The 20,066-nt window shown below is 49.9% G+C and overlaps 1 protein-coding gene across 1 annotated transcript in view; it reads right to left on the bottom strand.

The window, feature by feature from the left end:
• Positions 1–20,066, bottom strand: part of SUPT6H (SPT6 homolog, histone chaperone and transcription elongation factor) — a 1,106,805-nt gene that overhangs the window by 553,410 nt on the left and 533,329 nt on the right. The window contains exon 17 of the mRNA XM_085649126.1: positions 6,860–7,052. Within this exon, the coding sequence (XP_085505252.1) occupies positions 6,860–7,052 (193 nt within the window). The remainder of the gene's footprint in view (positions 1–6,859; positions 7,053–20,066) is intronic.

Below are 20,066 nucleotides of genomic sequence, written 5' to 3'. Positions count from 1 at the left end.
CCTGCAAGATTTTCTTTGCTTCCACCTTGGACGTCTGAGGCAGCTGGTCAAGATATGGTGAGAGGTCACACCACATCTGACGATCATACCTGCCAAGTATTGTCAACGCATTTGCCGCTCTAATCAAAAGACTTGCCATCAAGGAAAATCTTTTCCCAGCATTATCTAGGCGTCTGCCTTCGTTATCAGGGGAGTAGTAAGAGGCGCAGAAGGGTTACGTGATTTTTTCTGAGCCGCCTGGGATATCACTGAATCGGGCTTCGGTTGACCTGTTAAGGATGCTGGACTGTCTTCAGGGGCTTTGCATTTTTTCTCCAGACGTGGCAAGACCGGAATGACAGTAGCTGGATTCTTCATTGCCTTTATACCTTCATCCCAGACGTGGCTGACAATAGGAATGGAATGGACCGTCTTCCTATAAGGGTCTTTGAAATCAAAGAAAACACTCAGATTGAACTGAATGCATGGGAAGTTTAAATCTGCTTGAGGCTCTTTCCATCAATTTGTGAAACCCCCCAATGTCTGCCGGGGAGAATCAGCTATATCCGGTGTTGGAGAAGCTGGGTCCAGTATCACATAATCATCCCACTCCGTACCCTGGTCCAGCCTGATATCGCCCTGATCCTACTCTGAGGAATCAATCTGCACCTCTGGAACCACCGAAGGTATAACTGGACAGGTGACTTAAGGCTGTGATACCATCTGGGACGATGGCCTTGGCGAAGCCACAGAAGAAGCTGTTGGAGCAGATACAGCCTGCGCCAAAGGAAGTGAAGAAGGAGGTGGCTGGGAGAATCTCCTCCTAAAGTTCAGCAACATGCCTTGAAGATCCGCCAAGAGGGAAGAAGGTACCGAAATCATCTCCTGGCTAGTGTCTTCCGGATGTTGAAAAGGGTGATGATATGAGTGCCCATGAAGGTATTCACCTTCAGAATCAGTGTCCTTAACTCGACTAGAAACTGTGAGGGGCTATTGGAATAGCCTCTCCCTCAGAATCGTCTTACTCCTCCAGCAACAGTGCGGGAGGCAGAAGGGCAACCCTTCTTGGAGAAGTCATGCCCGGCGCGATTCTCGTCAAAGAAATGGTGATTTTCTCCGTCGACGAAGACGTCGTCAACGGTACCGTCAACGGTGGAGAAGAAAAATAAATAGTCGTCGACAAGGTCGACAGAAGACTCACTGACGACGAGCAGATCGTCGACGATGAGATGGGCGTCATCGACACTGTCGTCGACGAGACCGTCGACACTCCCGCTGTCGTCGTCGTCACCGTCGTCGTTGTTGATGCTCTCGTCGACGTCATCGGCGTTGCAGCTATCGTCGTCGACACCTTCATCGACATCTTCGTCGACGCTCAAGTAATTGTCATCGTCGTATGGAGACTTGAAGGCACCGTCGACGACTATTCTTGTCAGACTTCTTAGATGACAGAGAAGAAGGCTTTTTAAAATGTATAGCAGACTTTGCCACTGCTCCTTCTGAAGGTAGTCCTTCCCTCTCCTTTGCACCATGGTGAGGAGATTTGCTAGGACTCCAGCTCTCAGACTCACGCGGGGTCTTTTTTGAGACCTTTGCGGGACGGTCCGTAGATGGTGAAGGGGAAGCCCTACCCCTCTTCACTGACCTTCTGGACGAAGTGGCAGATGACGAATCTTCGCTGTCACATGACAGTGTTTGCTTTCTCGACTTCAGCTTGTGGAGCCAGGTGAGAAGGCAACCCTCACGGTCCCGGAGAGTCTTTGTGGGAAAGGTGCGGCAGATCTTGCAGTTCGGTGCCTTGTGGTCCGGATACAGGCAGTAGATGCAGTCTTTATGCCTGTCCTCCACATACAACATTTTCTTGCCACAGGTGGAACAAGCCTTAAAAAGGGCTTTTTTCTTTTTGTCAGAAATTCCAAGAAGAAATATCAAACAATTTTGAAGAAAAAACTGCTGAAAAAACAGTAGAATAGAGTTGAAGTGGGCAGAGCTCAAAGGAGACTCCCTTAGCACAAAGTGCGGCAGAAAATCTGAGGCTCTGAGGTTCTCTCAGGAAGGTTCTATGGGGTGAGGCTAATCTGATTGGTTGTTGCATTATTTCGGTCTCTTTTACAAAAAGAGGTGGATATGCTACAAAATGAGATGAGGCCTAGGCCTTGTCTTCTCTTTTGTACCTACTGCTATGTTATTTTTTATTTACCGAGACTCCCATTCCGATGACGGGGAATGATACAAACTATGAGAATCTATGAAAGTTCCAATAGTGGAGTAAACAAAATTACTCACCTGCTATCAGGAGAGATCCCAGTGCTGGATCTTGGTGCCCAGCACTGACCCTGAAAAGTAATTACAACTGTACTTACCTATAACTTGATTTACCTCCATAGGATAACATTGCCTGTTTTTTGCCAAAAATTCTTCTAAGTGTCGATTTTTCAAACTTACAAAAATTCCTTAAAAATCGCCTCTGTAACAAAAAAGATTTTTTTCAACTGTTTACAGAAGATGCACCAGTGCTGGATCCAGGATCCAACACTGAGTAAGAAAAAGTAACGATAACCCTACTTACCTACCAAGTGAATTTCCTCCCATAGGATAACATTGAGGATTCTATGTGAAAATTTTTCTAAGTGTCAACTTTTAAAATACAATAGTATTCCTTAAAAATTATACCTGTAACCAAAACCTATTTACTTACCTGTTTACAGGAAAAGTGCCAGACTGAATCTAGGATCCAGTCCTTTGGTTAGAAAAGTAATCCTAAAAGTAATTGTGTTTACTTAGAAATTCCCATTGAGCTCAATGTTATAATTGTGTTTGAATTGTGTTGCCTATTGCAACAACTATTGCATTCAAAAGTCTATTGCCTATTGAAAGTATTTAAACTATATTTTGATACCTATTTGTGGTTCTAAAAAACAACTATATATTTTTATACAAAACCATTGGCCTAGAGTTCAGTCCTTGAGTGTGTGAGACCATTTGCTGACTGCGTGTGTACAACAAATGCTTTACACTGTCCTCTGATACTGCCTTACTGCTCGACCAAGCTATCACTTTCGACAGTAAGGTTATATCCAACTTTAGCCTCTGCCAAACCTCTGGGGACTGTGGACTCTGAGCACACTGTACCTATTTGGGAACAGTATATACACAGAGCCAATTACTTGCACAGGGCCGGCCGGGTGCAGAGGTCAAAATCAGAGTTCGTCCTAATGCGTTTTAATGCAGACGGGGGGTGCCTGAAGCTACACTGCTTGCAGGTAAGTAATTCTGTTGCAGGGGCCAAGATTTGGGTGTTAGGTCAAGAGCAAGAGAGGGGGCGCCCACAAAGCAGCACCAAACATACACCACCAGCGGCACAGGGAAGGGCGGGTTCAGGGTGCAATTTCATTGCTGGGTGCCCAATGCTTTTCAATGAGGATTCTGCTTTCGACAAACAGGCTGCAGACCAGAGTTTGCAGGAGAGAGACTAACAGTAGAAGTAATTAGAGATGTAGGAGTAGTAGGAACACAGTCAATTCAGCTCACCAAGCCGCAAGGGCTTTGGTACAGGAGTGCCTTTAGACGTCGGAGTCTTCTTACCGAAGCCAGTCGCTGTCAGGGGGAGCCTATAGATTCAGGCTGCAAGTGTCATCTTGGAGTCCAGGAGGGGTCAGCCAATGCTGGATTCGTGGTCAGGATTGCTGGGGATCCTGTTCTGGGTCGATGAGCCACCTGGACATGAGCTGTAGGCGTTGGGTGCAGAGGGGCAGAGCTCTCATTACCCTAGTGCATGAGAGTCCTTTGTATTGGATTCTTGAGGAAAGAACCGCTATCCTCTGGAGTTCTGGTCTTTTTCCAAGTTCAGGCAGTTTTCCTGGGGTTTCTGGAAGTCGGTGGTTTCAGGACAGGCGTTGTTTTTTTACAGGGTCTTGGAAACTAGAGACAGACCAGTAGGGCTGGGGCCAAGCCAGTCGTCATCCTCAGGCTTCGCTGCACGGAGTCTTCTTTGTCCTTCTTCTTAGGTTTCAGGTAACTAGTTTCCAGGTGAGGGGGTTTTCCTGCTCAAAGTAGGGGTGTAAACCGGGGGCTGCCACCTGTTGCTAGCAGCAGAGGCTGGGGGTCGCATTACAAAGGCGGCAGACCCTTAAAGCTTCCCCCTTCGAGCACTTGGCCAATCTTGGGAGAGGAGGTTGACACCTCTGCTCAGGATGTGCATTGTTTCTTGTCCCAGAGGATATCCACCCAGAGGCCCAGAAACATGTCTGTGTGTGGCAGGCTGCCTAAAGCCAGTCAGTGACCACACCAGGGTCTGTAGGTTTTCACGGGCCACCTCTGAGGGGCCCTCTGAGTACATGTTTTGATAAATCTCACACTGGCAATGTGGATTTATTACTCCTGGTTTCAGTGAAGCCATCATGGTGCTGGGGAACTCGAGTTGTCGAGTTTCCAGCCCATGTACACCTCTACTTCTGTACTGGCGCTTACAATATCAAAGAATTTAATTACGTATTGCAGGGGAGTATCTACTCATGCAGATATGCCCTCACCTATGGTATAGTGGGCCCTGCCTTAGGGCTGTAAGGCCCACTAAAGGGGTGACTTACCTATACTTACAGGCAGTGCTGGCTGGCATGGCAACCAGACAGGGTGCCATGTCGACTTTCGCCCCCCTCACCCCGCGCCTCAAGACATGCAAGCTGCAAAGGCTGTGGCATGGTCCTAGTGAGGGGGTCCCAGGGACCCTCTTCTGCGTCCAGGCCCTAGGTAACCAGGGTACCACTTACTAGGGACTTACAGGTGGCAGAAGTACCAATTAGGGATATGCTTTAGGAAAGAAGCAAGGACACAGGGGACCTGGTTGGCAGGGACCCTGGGCACTACAATCAAAACCACATCAACTAATGCCAGGCAAAACGGGGCGGGCTAACCACGTCAACAGAGGCACTTTCCCACAAGGTGTCTATGTGCAACAACAGATTGACTTTTACGACATTTAAAAGACGTGTTCCCGGGTCCCCGCCCATAGGCATGAATATTCTACATTTATGACTATCAGTGAGGATTCTACTATGCAGAACAGCTCATTCCTCTGGCAATAATGCTGGGGGGACACATAAGCTCTGCAGACGGGTTTCCCTCACTAGGGTTTTGGGAATAGGGTGCACTGTGGGGTTGTTTGCAGTACGCCAAACAGGCACTGCTGAAAACTCGTAAACCAGGGCCTAGAACATTTACTCCACTGGTCAGTGTGTGACTAGGAGTGGCTTAGGGTGTCCCCCACCCACCAGGTGAATCCCACAAGTTGGACTTTCACCCAGCCTTCCTCAGAACACTTTCTAGACCTGCGCAAGAACACAAAAGGACTGGACCTGCTGTTTGTGACTCGAGAGGAGCCCTGAAGGACGGGAGCTGCCTCTCCTTGTATCCATGGGCAAAGAACTGGACCCCAAGTGTCAGTTTTCGGACCTGTGTGGCTTGAGGGACACTAAAAGCTGCAAGAGGCCTTGTCCTAACAATTCTGATCAGAGGCACCTGAAAATTGTACTGGGCTATGCCGGTGATCTCTGCCAGGCACCCTGCAAGTCTTTAGGTGCACCCGGTAAGGTCCTGGGGGGCTTAGAAGTGTACTTCAGTGGGTGATAGAGTATCAGAAAAAAGTTTGGTAATTTTTTTTAAACATTTGCTCCAGCGCCAAGAACACCTACTGTGAAAAGTATCAGACTGGCAGTTCCACGGCCTTCCCCTGAAAGGCCTCAGCATCTCTGAAAAAATGACAATGTCTCTTTCTGTTTTGGGACTTAGAAGCATTTTCAAGCAAAACCTCAAAAGCTCCAGAGCCTTAGCAGGACCAACCTGCAACAGGTATCTAACTGTCAGCAGTGCTACGATTTCAGATGTCTCATGGAGAAACATCCTTTTCTTCAAAAAAATAAGAAAAGTCTCTTTTTGGATTAGGACTTTAAAACTATTTCAAGCTTTTTGACTTCCAGACTTTCTACAGGACCAATCAACTTGATATATTAGAATTGGGCTCCAATGAAGTTGGTCTCGAATTGCACATAGTCCTGGTCTACTGATTCCATAGCCTATGATTGGTGCTTTTTTGACACTATTTTCATTTAATTCTTTAAAACTTTACATCTCTGATTTCCCTTATTAGATTTTTGTTGTTTTGGTCTCGTTTTACTGATATACTTTTTATTTTAAAGTTGGTTGTGGAATTTTACAGTGTTTTGTGTGATTTTTCCTACTGCATATGCAAAGCTTAAAGAGTTTACACATTGTCCTAGTATTTACCAGTCATTATTCCTTGATAATTACTGGCAGGACTCGCTTTCCAAAATTTATCAGGGGATGCGTTTATCGCTAATATTATGATTCCATTCTCTGAGGTAACAAGAGCTACTGTATATATCGGAACTTATTACCCAACTAGCAATGAGAGCCAAGGAGGTTCAGTACATAACACTGAACTACAACCTCATGAATCCAACATTGTGGTTAACAGGAGTTATTTCTCACAGAAAAAGAAAACATTAAATGTGATAGAACGGGTAGGTTTTTGCAGACACTGGTTACCACTGACCACAGTATCACGTCCCTGCACATCACATCATATCACTTGGAAGACATTTACTAACTCTCACATGCAGCAGAAGCACACATCGCTGAGAAAATCATCTAAGCTGGAAGTGGAATTGCCTGAGTACCAAAAGCTAACAACTCTAAATTTAGTGAGAAAAGAAACCACACAAAGTCAAAGATCCACACACAGCCTTCACATGGTGTAATAAAATACCTAAAATTTTAAAGCAATTTTTTCTTGGATTGGACCCGGGTGTGAGCCTGTAACAAGGCCACATTCTCACCAGGCCATTCATTAGGAAGCACTTACCTTGATAACAAACTCCTTGGCCTCAATTATAAGCTTGTTCTTCAGCTCTTTTCCCATCTGTGGATAGAGGAACTGTTTCAGGGCCCGTTCGATGGCCAGGGTTCGCTGCCGGTTCCACTCTTGCACCTGGTGGCTGAATTCATCTCGGTAATAGAACTGCTTGATCTCCTCGAAATATGTCTGGTCAGCACAACTATTAGAGAACAAACAAGAGTCTGGTGTTTTTATCAGGACATTGTAACAAAAACGCTATCTTTACAGCAACTCAAAAGCCTAGGTTTTTAAATTAAGGCCTTTTTATGGAATCAAGTAGTGTTGATGCTTACTGGACAGTATTGGGGGTGCATATCACTAAGGTCCCAACCAGCTGGTTAAAGTTACATAATTTGAGTACTACTTTCTTCTGTGGTAGTCAAATCAAACAGCGAAGATAGTGGTAGGCACTGGAGATTTAGATGTAGCATGGCACTGTCAACTACACTCAAAGCCCTCAATGTCTTACCAGTACTATAACCTCAAATACATAAAAACAGAAGGGGCAAGTAAGCAATTACAAACTGCCTTTTAGAAGGAATCAAGGTCTGTTATAAGGGAAATTGGGGATTGCATTGTAGTAAAAAAGTGGCTCTGTATATACTGTTCCCAAAGAGGTACAGTGTGCACAGAGTCCACAGTCCCCAGAGGTTTGGCAGAGGCTAAAGTTAGAGATAACTTTACTCTCTAAAGTGGTAGCGTGGTCGAGCAGTAAGGCAGTATCAGAGGACAGTGTAAAGCATTTGTTGTACACACACAGTCTGCAAATGGTCTCACACACTCAACAACTGAACTCTAGGCCAATGGTTTGTATATAAAAATATATGCTTGTTTTATTTTAGAACCAACAATAGGTATCAAAATATACTTTGTCAGGATGAGAGGCTTTAGATAAATACTTTTCAATAGGCAATAGACTTTTGAATGCAATAGTCACAGTTGTTGCAATAGGCAACACAATTTCAAACACAATTATACATTGAGCTCAATGGGAATTTCTAGTTAAATGCAATAGATTACTTTTTGGATTACTTTTCTTACCACAGGACTGGATCCTAGATTCAGTCCTGGGACATCTCCTGTAAACAGTTGAGTAAAAACGTTTTGATTACAGTAGTGATTTTTAAGGAATATTATTGTATTTTAAAAGTTGACACTTAGAAACTTTTCACATAGAATCAACAATGTTATCCTATAGGAGGAAATTCACTTAACTATAACCCCACTTACCTGCTACTTTTTATAACTCAGTGTTGGATCCTAGATCCAGCACTGGGACATCTCCTGTAAACAGTTGAAAGAATGTGTTTTTGTTATACAGGCGATTTTTAACGAATATTTGTAAGTTTGCAAAATCGACACAGAAGAATTTCTGGTGAAAACCAGGCAATGTTATCCTATGGAGGAAAATCAAGTTATAGGTAAGTACGGTTGTAATTACTTTTCAGGGTCAGTGCTGGGCACCAAGATCCAGCACTGGGATCTCTCCTGATAACAGGTGAGTACATTAGTTTTCGTAATTCTGCTGATTTTAGATGAATATTTTAAAGTTTCAAAACTGGACAAGTGAAACCAGTCAATGTTACCCTATTGAAGAAAAGTGAGTTATCGGCTTTTGGGTAAGTACTCGACTGGCAGAGTTAAGGTTCTGGGCATAGACTCAGGGGTCTCCCAGGGTCAGGTAAGTACAGTTGTTACACCCTCAGCAGCACAGGGGCAGCCAGGTGCAGAGTGAGTTAGGCCCAATGTTCTCCTATGGGAGGCAGGGGGCCTTTGGTTGGTGGCTGCTGGCTAGCAGACCACGCGGCTGTGGGAGTTGGGCACCTGGTCACTTGCTCCGGGCAAATGGGGAAGTAGTTTAGAGTAGAAGTTGCACTGCCAGGGGCACTCGGGCGGCTGGGTGCAGGGTGCTTTTGAGCCGTCGGGCGATCAATGGATTTCAATGGAGAAGCTCAAGAACGAATAAAGGCTGCAAGCTCTGGGACAAAGATTCTTCAGGTGCGACCACCACTTCGAGAAGTAAGTTGGGTAGTTGGAGGATAGGTAGGCACCCAGGAGTTGGGCACAGGGGCAGCAGGGCGCCGGGTGCAGGGGTGCCTTTTGGCGTCGGGAAATCTTAACCTCTGCTGGTCGCGGTTGTAGGGGTCCCTGGTTCTGAGGCTGCAGACATCGTCAGGAGCGTCTAGGTGGGTCCTTGGGTGCTGGATTCGGGGTCATAGTCACCGGGGAGACATCCTCGTGGTCTTTGTCCAATCAGGCACAGGCCAGGCTTGGCAGGTGCAGAGTGTGAAGGGTTCGCGGTTCCTGGCTTTTGCCAGGGGTCAGTTACTTGCTTTGAGCAGTACCACTGCTTGTGGGAGTCCCAGTTGGTTAGAGTCACAAGGTAGCCAGGTCTACCGGGGTTTGTGAGGTTGCTGACCACTGGAGATGCTGGGGTGTAGCAGGAGCAGGTTCGAGGGTCGACAGGCCGGTAGGGCTGGGGCCAAAGCAGCTGGTGTCTTCCTCTTGTTAGCAGCTGCACGACAGGTTTGCTTGTTTCTTGATCTTCTTTGCTGTTTCTGGATCTGGAGGAAGGTAGGTTCAGGGTGCCCCTAAATACTAAATTTAGGGGCGTTACAGGTAGGTAAAGGCCGGGGACAAATGGGTCCCTTCCCTGGGGTGGGTACACCCCTATCCTGCCACTCTCCTGTGGGAGGGGGGCAGTAGCCTAATCCTGATTGGGCAGGGCTCCCCATCTTCAAGATGGCGAGAGCCCGGGGATGTGCTTCACCTCGCCTCCCCCACCTGAGGGGTGGGGTTGGCAGAGGCTGGCACACCCCCTGTCCTTCCTTGGGGTTTCCCGCCGATCTTCCCGCCAGAGAGGGGGTCAGAACCGGTGGGGGCCAGTTGCTGAGTACAGTAAATGGCCTGGAGAAGCTCACAAAGGCGGCATGCCTTTGAAGCTTCCCCTGCCCATCTTGGGGGAGGAGACCTAGCACCTCGCCCAGGATGTGCATTGTTGCAGGCCCTGGAGAGCGGATGGCTCTCTACCCAGGGGCCCAGCAACATGTCTGCTGTGTTGCAGCCTGGACAGCCCCTCAGACAAGACATGGATTGTAGGTTAGGTTCAGGGGGCAACTCTAAGTTGCCCTCTGTCGTGCATCGTACAGTATATCCCACACTGACATCAGTGTGGGTTTTCTGTGCTGAGAAGTTTGATACCAAACATCTCAGCCTTCAGTGTAGCCATCATGGTGCTGTGGAGTTCGTGTTGACGACCTCCCAGCACCATATACTCTTAATGGCAGCACTGCACTTACAGTGCCCAGGAATGGACCTGGGTACTGTAGGGGCACAGGGCGCATGCACCGGTGCCCACATCACTGGCATAGGGCACCCTGCTAGAGGGGGGACTGAGGTATGCCAGGCCAGTGTGTGTTAAGGGCATGGCACACAGGGATGTGTGCCATGCCGACTCTCCGTTTTGTTCTGCACCAAGACACTCAGCCTGCAGAGGCAGTGTGTGCGTGTCAGGGTACAGGGCCTCTAAGGGTGGCATAAAAAGTGCTGCTGTCCTTAGGGGCCTTCTCTGGTCACAAGGCCCTGGGTACCTAGGGTACCATTTACCAGGGATCGACATGTGACCAGAGATGCCAATTGGGTTTTGGCTGTTAGGCAGTTTTTAGGAGAGGAACACAGGCCCTGGGCACCTGATTGGCAGGAGCCCAGAGCACAAAAAAGGAAAAGCGCCTCAGTTATCAGGCAAAAAGTGTGTGTGTGGGGGGGGGGGGGGGGGGGTGAGGGGGGGGTGAGGGGGGGTTTACTGCAATAGAAACCCACTTCCTTACAATCGTGATCAATTTTCGTAGGCCACAGATGGTTCGTTGGCTATTAAATTCTTGTGAATCAACTCATACTCAAAGTACTAGTATTTGTGCCCTTCCCTTGGGGTATTTTTATAAACCTCCACTTTGGCCCTTTGTAAATAAATCTGCTACAATTACCTTGTTTAATAGATTTCAGGACCTAACAGACTTAGACGCTCGAGACTTACAACTATCTATACCACAATATAAATTGTTTTCTGGGGATGGTTCTCAGGTACTTGAGTCTATCTAAATTAATGCTCTAAACGGTCGGTTAGGTTGGGATAAGGCTAAAGTGAACATTGATTTATGCGCCTTAAACAAAAGTAAAGGAGGAGTGTGAGAAGGTGGCTCTGTATATACTGTTCCCAAATAGGTAAAGTGTGTACAGAGTCCACAGTCCCCAGAGGTTTGGAAGAGGTTAAAGTTAGATATAACCTTACTCTCTAAAGTGGTAGCTTGGTCGAGCAGTAAGGCAGTATCAGAGGACAGTGTAAAGCATTTGTTGTACACACTCAGTCAGCAAATGGTCTCACACACTCAATAACTGAACTCTAGGCCAATGGTTTATGTACAAAATATATGGTTGTTTTATTTTAGAACCAACAATAGGTATCAAAATATACTTTCTCAGAATGAGATTGTAAGAAAGTGGGTTTCGGTTGCAGTAACCCCCCCCCCCCCCCACCCCCTTTTTTCCCTAATAGCTGATGCACTTTTCCTTGTTGTGCCCTGGGCTCCTGCCAATCACGTGCCCAGGGCCTGTGTTCCTTTCCTAAAAACTGCCTAACAGCCAAAACCCAATTGGCAAACCCTGGCCACATGTCAGCCCCTGGTAAATGGTACCCTAGGTACCCAGGGCCTTGTGACCAGAGAAGGCCTCTAAGGGCTGCAGCACTCATTGTGCCACCCTTAGAGGCCCTGTACCCTAACTAACACACACACACAAACCCACACACAAACCCACACACACACACACAAACCCACACACACACACACAAACCCACACACACACACACAAACCCACACACACACACACAAACCCACACACACACACACAAACCCACACACACACACACAAACCCACACACACACACACAAACCCACACACACACACACACAAACCCACACACACACACACAAACCCACACACACACACACAAACCCACACACACACACAAACCCACACACACACACAAACCCACACACACACACAAACCCACAAACCCACACACACACACAAACCCACACACACACAAACCCACACCCACACAAACCCACACCCACACACACAAACCCACACACACACACACAAACCCACACACACACACACAAACCCACACACACACACACAAACCCACACACACACACACAAACCCACACACACAAACCCACACACCCACAAACCCACACACACACACACACACACACACACACACACACACACACACACACACACACACACACACACACACACACACACACACACACACACACACACACACACACACACACACACACACACACACACACACACACACACACACACACACACACACACACACACACACACACACACACACACACACACACACACACACACACACACACACACACACACACACACACACACACACACACACACACACACACACACACACACACACACACACACACACACACACACACACACACACACACACACACACACACACCTCTTGCAGGCTGAGTGTCTGGATACAAGACAAAACAGAGAGTCGACATGGCACACATCCCTGTGTGCCATGCCCACAACCTACACTGCCCTGGCATACATCAGTCACCCCTCTAGCTGGGTGCCCTATGCCAGTGGTGTGGGCACAGAGGCAGGAGCCCTGTGCCCCTACAGCACCCAGGTCCATTCCTGGGTCCTGTAAGTGCAGTGCTGCCAGCTAAGAGTATATGGTGCTGGGAGCTTGTCAAACACGAACTCCACAGCACCATAATGGCAGCACTGAAGACTGAGAAGTTTGGTATCAAACTGCTCAGCACATTAAATCCACACTGATGCCAGTGTGTGATTTAATGTACAAAGCACCAAAGAGGGCATCTTAGAGAGGCCCCCTGAAACCTAAACCTACAATCCACGTCTGCTCTGAGGCTGCCTAGGTTGCCACACAGCAGACATGTTGCTGGACCCCTGGGTAGGAGAGCCCCTGCTCTCCTGGGTCTGCAACAATGCACATCCTGGGCGAGGTGCTAAATCTACTCCCCCAGGATAGGCAGGGGGAAGCTTCAAAGGCATGCCACCTCTGTGAGCTTCCCCAGGCCACTGCAACCCCCCACTCTGGCGGGAAGCTTGGCCAGAAACCCCAAATAAGGACAGGGGATGTGCCAGCCTGCCAACCCCACCCCTCAGGTGGGGGAGGCGAGGTGAAGCACATCTCCGGGCTCTCGCCATCTCGAAGATGGGAAGCCCTGCCCAATCAGGACTAGGCTCCTGCCCCCCTCCCACAGGAGAGAGGCAGGATAGGGGGTGTACCCACCCCAGGACAGGGACCCATTGGCCCCTGCCCTTCACCTACCTGTAACGCCCCTAAATCTAGTATTTAGGGGCACCCTGAACCTTCCTTCCCCAGATTCCAGATTGAAAAGTACAAAGAAGAGCAAGAAGAAAGAAGGCCTGCCCTGCAGCTGCTAAAAAGAGGAAGACACCAACTGCTTTGGCCCCAGCCCTACCGGCCTGTCGACCCTCGAACCTGCTCCTGCTCCAACCCGGCATCTCTTGTGGCCAGCAACCTCACAAACCCCGGAGGACCTGGCTACCTTTTGGCTCTAAGCCCCTGAGACTCCCATGAGTAGAGGCTCTACCCAAAACCTACCTCTAATCCCTGGCAGCAGCCCGGAACCGCGAACCCAGCAAACTCTGCACCAGCCAAGCCTGGCCAGTGCCGGAGTGGACAAAGACCACGAGGACGACCCCACGGCGACTGACCACAAGTCCGGCACCCAAGGATCTCCCTCGACACTCCTGAAGGAGCCTGCAGCCTCAGAACAAGGTGCCCCCCCAACCGCGATCAACAGAGGGTAAGATTTCCAGACACCAAAAGGCACCCCTGCACGCGGCGCCCCACGGCCCCCTGTGCCCAAATCCGGGGTACCTACCTATCCTCCAACTATCCAACTTACCCCTCGAAGTGGTGGTGGCACCTGAAGAATCCTCGTCCCAGAGCTTGCAGTCTTTTTCCAAACCGGAGATTTCCCATTGAAATCAATTGAGCGCCCGAAGGCTCAAAAGCACCCTGCACCCAGCCGCCCGAGTGGCCCTGGCAGTGAAACCTCTACACCTACCTACTTCCCCACTTGCCCTGAGTAAGTGACCAGGAGCCCAGCTCCCACAGCCGCGTGGCTTGCCAGTCAGCAGCCACCATCCAAGGCCCCCCTATCCCTCATAGGATAACATTGGGCCTAACTCACTCTGCACCCGGCCGCCCTAGAGTCGCTGAGGGTGAACCAACTGTACCTACCTGACCCTGGAGGACCCCTGAGTCTATGCCCAGAACCTCAACTCTGCCAGTCGAGTACTTACCTTTAAACCGATAACGAAAAGTTTCTTACCTGTCGGTGTAGTTTTGCAGCTTGAAGATCTTTCTGGATTCACTATGCTGTGCATTATTCCGCGATCTTGTGGTTGGGTCCGGATTCGTAGTCTTTTCTTTGTTTTTTTTTTTTTTTTTTGTAGCCCAGGTGGGCGTCGACGTCCACCATTTGGTGCACCTCCCGTGACGTCGTCGTGCTTCCTGCGGAAGTCCCACCTTTGGGGCGCCATCTTCGGGTTCTTTTTTCCCTGTTTTTTTTTTTTTTTTTTTTTTTAACCCTAGGCGATTGATTAATCCTTTTGTCCATATTTCTGTACGTATCCACCTATTTGATCCTATCCATTTCACCCCCTCTTCCTCCAGCCTCATCTTCCTGGCGGAGGTGGGTGGGTTCGCTAGTGAATCCAGAAAGATCTTCAAGCTGCAAAACTACACCGACAGGTAAGAAACTTTTCGTTTTGCAGCGTGAATCTTTCTGGATTCACTATGCTGTGCATAGACTTTGTAGCGGTTTTCCTATTTTTGTGGTGGCTGGGTGGAAGATGATCGCTGGTCGTTGAAAATGTGTTGTAGCACCTTCTGTCCGACCTGTGCTTCCTTATTCATTTGAATGTCCACGCAGTAGTGCTTTGTGAACGTGTGCACAGATGCCCAAGTTGCTGCGAGACAAATGTCTTGGATGGGCGTGTTTGCCAGGAAGGCAACTGTGGCCCCCTTCTTCCTTGTGGAGTGAGCTTGTGGCCCCTCCGTTAGCTCCTGTCCAGCCTGTTTGTGACAGAATTGAATAGTGAGGGCAATCCACCTAGCGATGGTGCCCTTGGTCACTGGTTTACCCATGAAGCTAGTAGCAAAGGACACAAACAGCTGCTTCGACTTCCTGAGTTCCTTGGTTCTTTCAATGTAGTGCATCACCGCTCTTCTGGCATCGAGGGTGTGCAGGGCCTTTTCTGCGTTTGTAGTCGGGTTTTGGAAGAAACTCGGTATCTGGATACTCTGATTCATGTGGAACGCCGACACTACCTTGGGCATGAAGTGTGGGTCCGTCCTCAGGACTACCCTGTCCTTGTGAATTTGAATGTAGGGCTCCTGTAGCGTTAGTGCTTGAAGCTCGCTCACTCTGCGTAGTGAGGTTATGGCCACTAGAAAGGCAGTCTTTGGCCTTGTGAATGGGTTCAAACGGCGCCTTCATGAGCTCCGTCAGAACCACGTTTAAATTCCATGCCGGCGGCGGCAACCTTTTCGGGGGTGCCATTCTTTTGGCTCCCTCCATGAATCTCTTCACCACCTGCGAGCTGAAGAAACTTCCACCCTTCTCACCTCTGGTGTAGGCCACGATCGCTGCTAGGTGCACCCTTAGGGAGCTCGAGCAGAGGTTACTCTTTAGAAGGTGTGTGAGGTACCTCAGCACAGTTGAGTCTCTTGTCATTCTGTTGTGCAGGCCCTTCTTCCTGCACCACACCGTGAATCTCTTCCACTTTGCGCTGTAGCACTTTCTTGTAGTAGGTTTCCTTGCCTCCCGTAGCACTCGCATAGTGCTTTGAGGTAACCTTAGGTGTGCGAACTCTAGGTCTTCAGGAGCCATGCTGCTAGGTTGAGGGTCTCTGGCTCTGGGTGCAGGACCTCCCCGTTTTGCATTGAGAGCAGGTCTTTTCTCCTCTCGAACCTGTACGGATTGCCTTGCGCCATTTCTTGAATCTGTGAGAACCATGTCTGCCTCGCCCACTGTGGGGCCACCAGGATCAGAGTCATGTTGCTGGTTCTGCACTTGTCGAGCACTCTGTGCAACAGGGGTATCGGTGGAAAGGCGTAGGCAAATGTCCTCCACCAGCTTATCCATAGGGCATTTCCCTTGGATTGCTGATCTGGTTGCCTGGACGCGAAGCTTTGGCATTTTGCATTGTGGCGTGTTGCAAATAGGTCTATTGTGGGAGTCCCCCATCTCCGGAAGATTTTCTCCGTTTCCTGGCCATTGAGCTCCCACTCGTGCGATGCTGACGTCTGCCTGCTCAGCCAGTCTGCCTCCACATTGTCCTTCCCTGGTAGGTGAATTGCCAGTAGATCTATCTTGAGAGGTATGGCCCATCTCCAAATCTCCTGAGCTAGGGATGAGAGGGGAAACGACTGTGTCCCCCCTTGTTTGTTGATGTAGAACATCGCCGTGGTGTTGTCTGTCTGTACCAACACCCTCTGGCCGCACAGGTGTCTCTGGAATGCCTTCAGGGCTAGCAGTATCGTTTTCAACTCGAGGTAGTTGATGTGGCGGACCGCGTCTGCCGGAGCCCATAGACCCCTCACTCTGAGGTTGTCCATGTGCGCTCCCCATCCCATCTGCGATGCGTCCGTGGTAATGGTCACTGTTGGGCTTGGTGGTGTCAGGCTTCTCCCTGTTGTTATGTTGTCTCTGTTCCACCAAGTTATCTCCTCCTGCACTGCGTGCGTAACAACCACTAGATCCTCCCAACTTCCGTTTGCTTGTGACCATTGCTGTTGCAGCCATTCCTGGAATGGTCTCATGTGCAGGCGTACATTCGGCACCAGCTGGATACAGGACGCCATCATCCCCATCATCTTGCTCACCGCCCTCACTGTCAGAGCTCGCCCCTTCTGGTAGAGCTGCGTCTCCTTCAGTAGGGCATCTGTCCTCCTGTCGCTGGGCACTACTGTACTGTTGAGGGAGTTGATCTTTGCCCCCAGGAAAATCTTTACCTGTTCCGGTTCCAGCGATGATTTTCCCCAGTGGATGGAAAATCCCAGGTTTGTGAGGGTGTCTGTTACGCGTTTTGCGTGCCTCTCGCACTTCTCGCGTGAGTTTGCCTTGACCAGCCAGTCGTCCAAGTATGGGTATACGTGTATGCCCTGCTTTCGTAGGTGTGCCGCTACCGCCGACAGGCATTTTGTAAAGACCCTTGGCGCTGATTTTAATCCGAAGGCCAGGGTTGTGAACTGGTAGTGTTCCTGTTCGATGTTGAATCTTAGAAGGCCCTTGTGCCGTCTGTTTATTGGGATGTGAAGGTAGGCATCCTTGAGGTCCACGGTGACCATGAAGTCCCCTTCTCTTATCTGTGGCAGTACCTCCTGCAGTGAAGTCATTTTGAACCTTTGCGTTCTTATGAACTTGTTTAGGTAACGGAGGTCCAGTATGGGCCTGAGGTCTCCGTCTACCTTCGGAACCACGAAGTAGTTTGAGTAGACCCCCTTGTTGCGTTCCCCGAACGGCACTGCCTCTATGGCTCCCTTTTGTAGGAGTTTCCGCGTTTCCTCTCTGAGTATTGCCAGTTCTTGGGCAGATCTCTGTCTTCCCTTCGGTTTCCTGTTTGGAGGTCTTTTCTCCAAGTCTACGCAGTATCCGTACTGCACGATGTTCCGTATCCACTTGTCTGTGGTTATACGCCGCCACTCCTGAAGGTAGAACCTCAGCCTTCCGCCTACTGGTGACGTATGCTCGTAGGCTCTTGAATCTTCTCTTCCCCCTGATGACACTTTTTTGCGCCTCACCCTTGGGGACTTGACGAGGGTAGGCGTCTTCTTGCGTGCTGAGTCACTTCGAGGAGGGCTGATCGCCCCCTCTCCTCCTTTGGCCACGTCCGTTCCCTCTCCCGCGAAAGGACTGGCCCCGAGGTTGATATTGCCAGCTTTGCTTCTGCTGACCTTGACCGTGACCTTCGCCCTGCTGACCTTTTTGGAACGCCTGGTGCGATGTCCCTTGTTGGCTTGCACCCCTACCGTAGGGTCTCCTCGAGGGATTACCTCGTCTCATTCCCCTCAGCTGTAGGGCCCCCATGGACCTCGCTGTCTCGTTTTCCTTCTTGAGCTGGGTGAGCTTTTCGTCCACCGTTGCTCCGAACAGTGTCTCTCCGTTGAAGGGGGTGCCAAGGATGTTGTTCTGCACTTCCGGTTTGAATCCCGAGATTCTTAGCCATGCATGCCTCCTCTCTGTGACCCCTATGGCCATGAGTCTTGCTGAAGTCTCTGCCCCATCCAACGCCGTCTTTATACAGGAGTTGGCGATGTTCTTTCCTTCATCCACCAGGTGAGAGGCTCTCTGGCGGTATTCTTCGGGGAGGTGCTTTACTAGCTCCCCCATCTCATCCCAGTGTTGGTATTGGTGTCTATTGAGGAGTGCATTCGAATTCGCCATGCGCCAGTGCATTGCGGCGTTCCTCTCGACCTTTCTGCCTGTGAGGTCGATCCTCCTGCTCTCTTTATCCGGAGGTGGGCCCGAAGTTGCTGGAACGCTGGCCCTTCTCCTGGCCGTGGAGGCTATGATGGAGTCTGCGGTGACGCTACCCTTGATGTAAGGTGGGTCCAGGGAGGAGTGCTTATATTTCTTCTCTGTCCTGGGTGTGATCGACCGGCAGGTGGCAGGCTCCTTGAAGGCTTCTCTCCCCTGGTTCATCACGCTTTGTAGCATGGGGAGGAACTGACTCCTAGTCTGGATGGGGAGCAGTGTTTCGACGAGAAAATCGGCTTTCGGCCTCTCCTCGTCGAGTTTGACGCCGAAGGCCAGTGCTGCGCTCTTCACCACCATATTGTATACCCCGATGTCGTCGGGTGGCGAAGGCCTCGAGGGGTACGTGTCCACGGGCTCCTCCGGGTTTTCGGTGTCGAGATCGTGCCATTCGACGTCGTTGCTGGTAGATGCCGCCGATTCGAAGAACGACTGTTGGTCTTCTTCCTCGGCTTCTTCCTCATAATAGGGCTCCTCTTCTTCTTCGAGATCCCTTGTCAGCCCTTCGGCGTCGAACTCCTCTTCGACCTCGACGACGTCCGCCGATGAAACCGTTGGAATCTTGAATTCCTTCATCCTGGCGTCGAACTCCTTCTTCCTTTGAAGGATGTTCTCCATTTCGGCCTCGAGCCGCCTCTTCTTTTTCTCCATTTCGGAGATGCTTTCGGCGTCGACCGCGGGTCTTTTCGATGAAACTTGCGTCGACGTCGAACGTTCTTTCTGCGTCGATCGGCCCGTTTCATGGGATGATTTCGACGACCCTTGCCTTTCGGCGTCTTTCTGCACCAGGGAGTCCTTTTGTAAGGGTCCGCTGGGCCTTTTGTCCGAAGTTCCCCCCTTGGACGTCGAAGTTTTCGGCGCCGGGGCTCCCTTCGTGGACTTTGACTCAGATTTTCTCGAGTCACCCTCGTGTTGTCGAGGTACTTTTTGTTTTGCGCTCGACGATTCTCTTACCTCGTCTTCTTTTTTCTTGTCGGTCTCTACGACCGTGAAGTTTTCGGCTGTCTCGGCGACGTTGTCCTCGTCGTCTGAGGAGAGGCCCAGAGCGTAGAGCGTCGGGGGCTTCCCCTTGCCGTCCATGTTGGCGTTGGCCCTTCTCTGCCGCTCTCTCACCCTGAGTGTCTTCGGCGCGAAGGCTGAGCAGGCGTTGCAGTCGATACTCTGGTGATCGACCGGTAGGCAGAGGTTGCAGACCGGATGCTGGTCTCTCTCCGCGAACTTGTGGTGGCAGTTTGGGCAGAACTTGAATGGCGTCTTGTCCATTTCGCTCAGGGTCTCTGAGCGTGCATTCTCCAGGGCTGTCGAAGAAAAATGCTCGCTGGTCCTCTTTCTTCGCGCTCCTGATGAAATCTGTTCAATTCCTGATGTCTTCTCTTGATTCTATCGATGAAACTCGCTTTTTCTTCCTTCTTCCTCCGAGTGAATTTCTGGAGCTTCCCGATGTCGATCCAGACCCAACGGCGGAAAAAAGAATCTGAAGATGGCGCCCCAAAGGTGGGACTTCCGCAGGAAGCACGACGACG

The sequence above is a fragment of the Triturus cristatus genome, chromosome 3_2 (assembly GCF_964204655.1).
Source record: "Triturus cristatus chromosome 3_2, aTriCri1.1, whole genome shotgun sequence".
NCBI lineage: Eukaryota > Metazoa > Chordata > Amphibia > Caudata > Salamandridae > Triturus > Triturus cristatus.
This window is presented reverse-complemented; position numbering and strand designations above follow the sequence as displayed.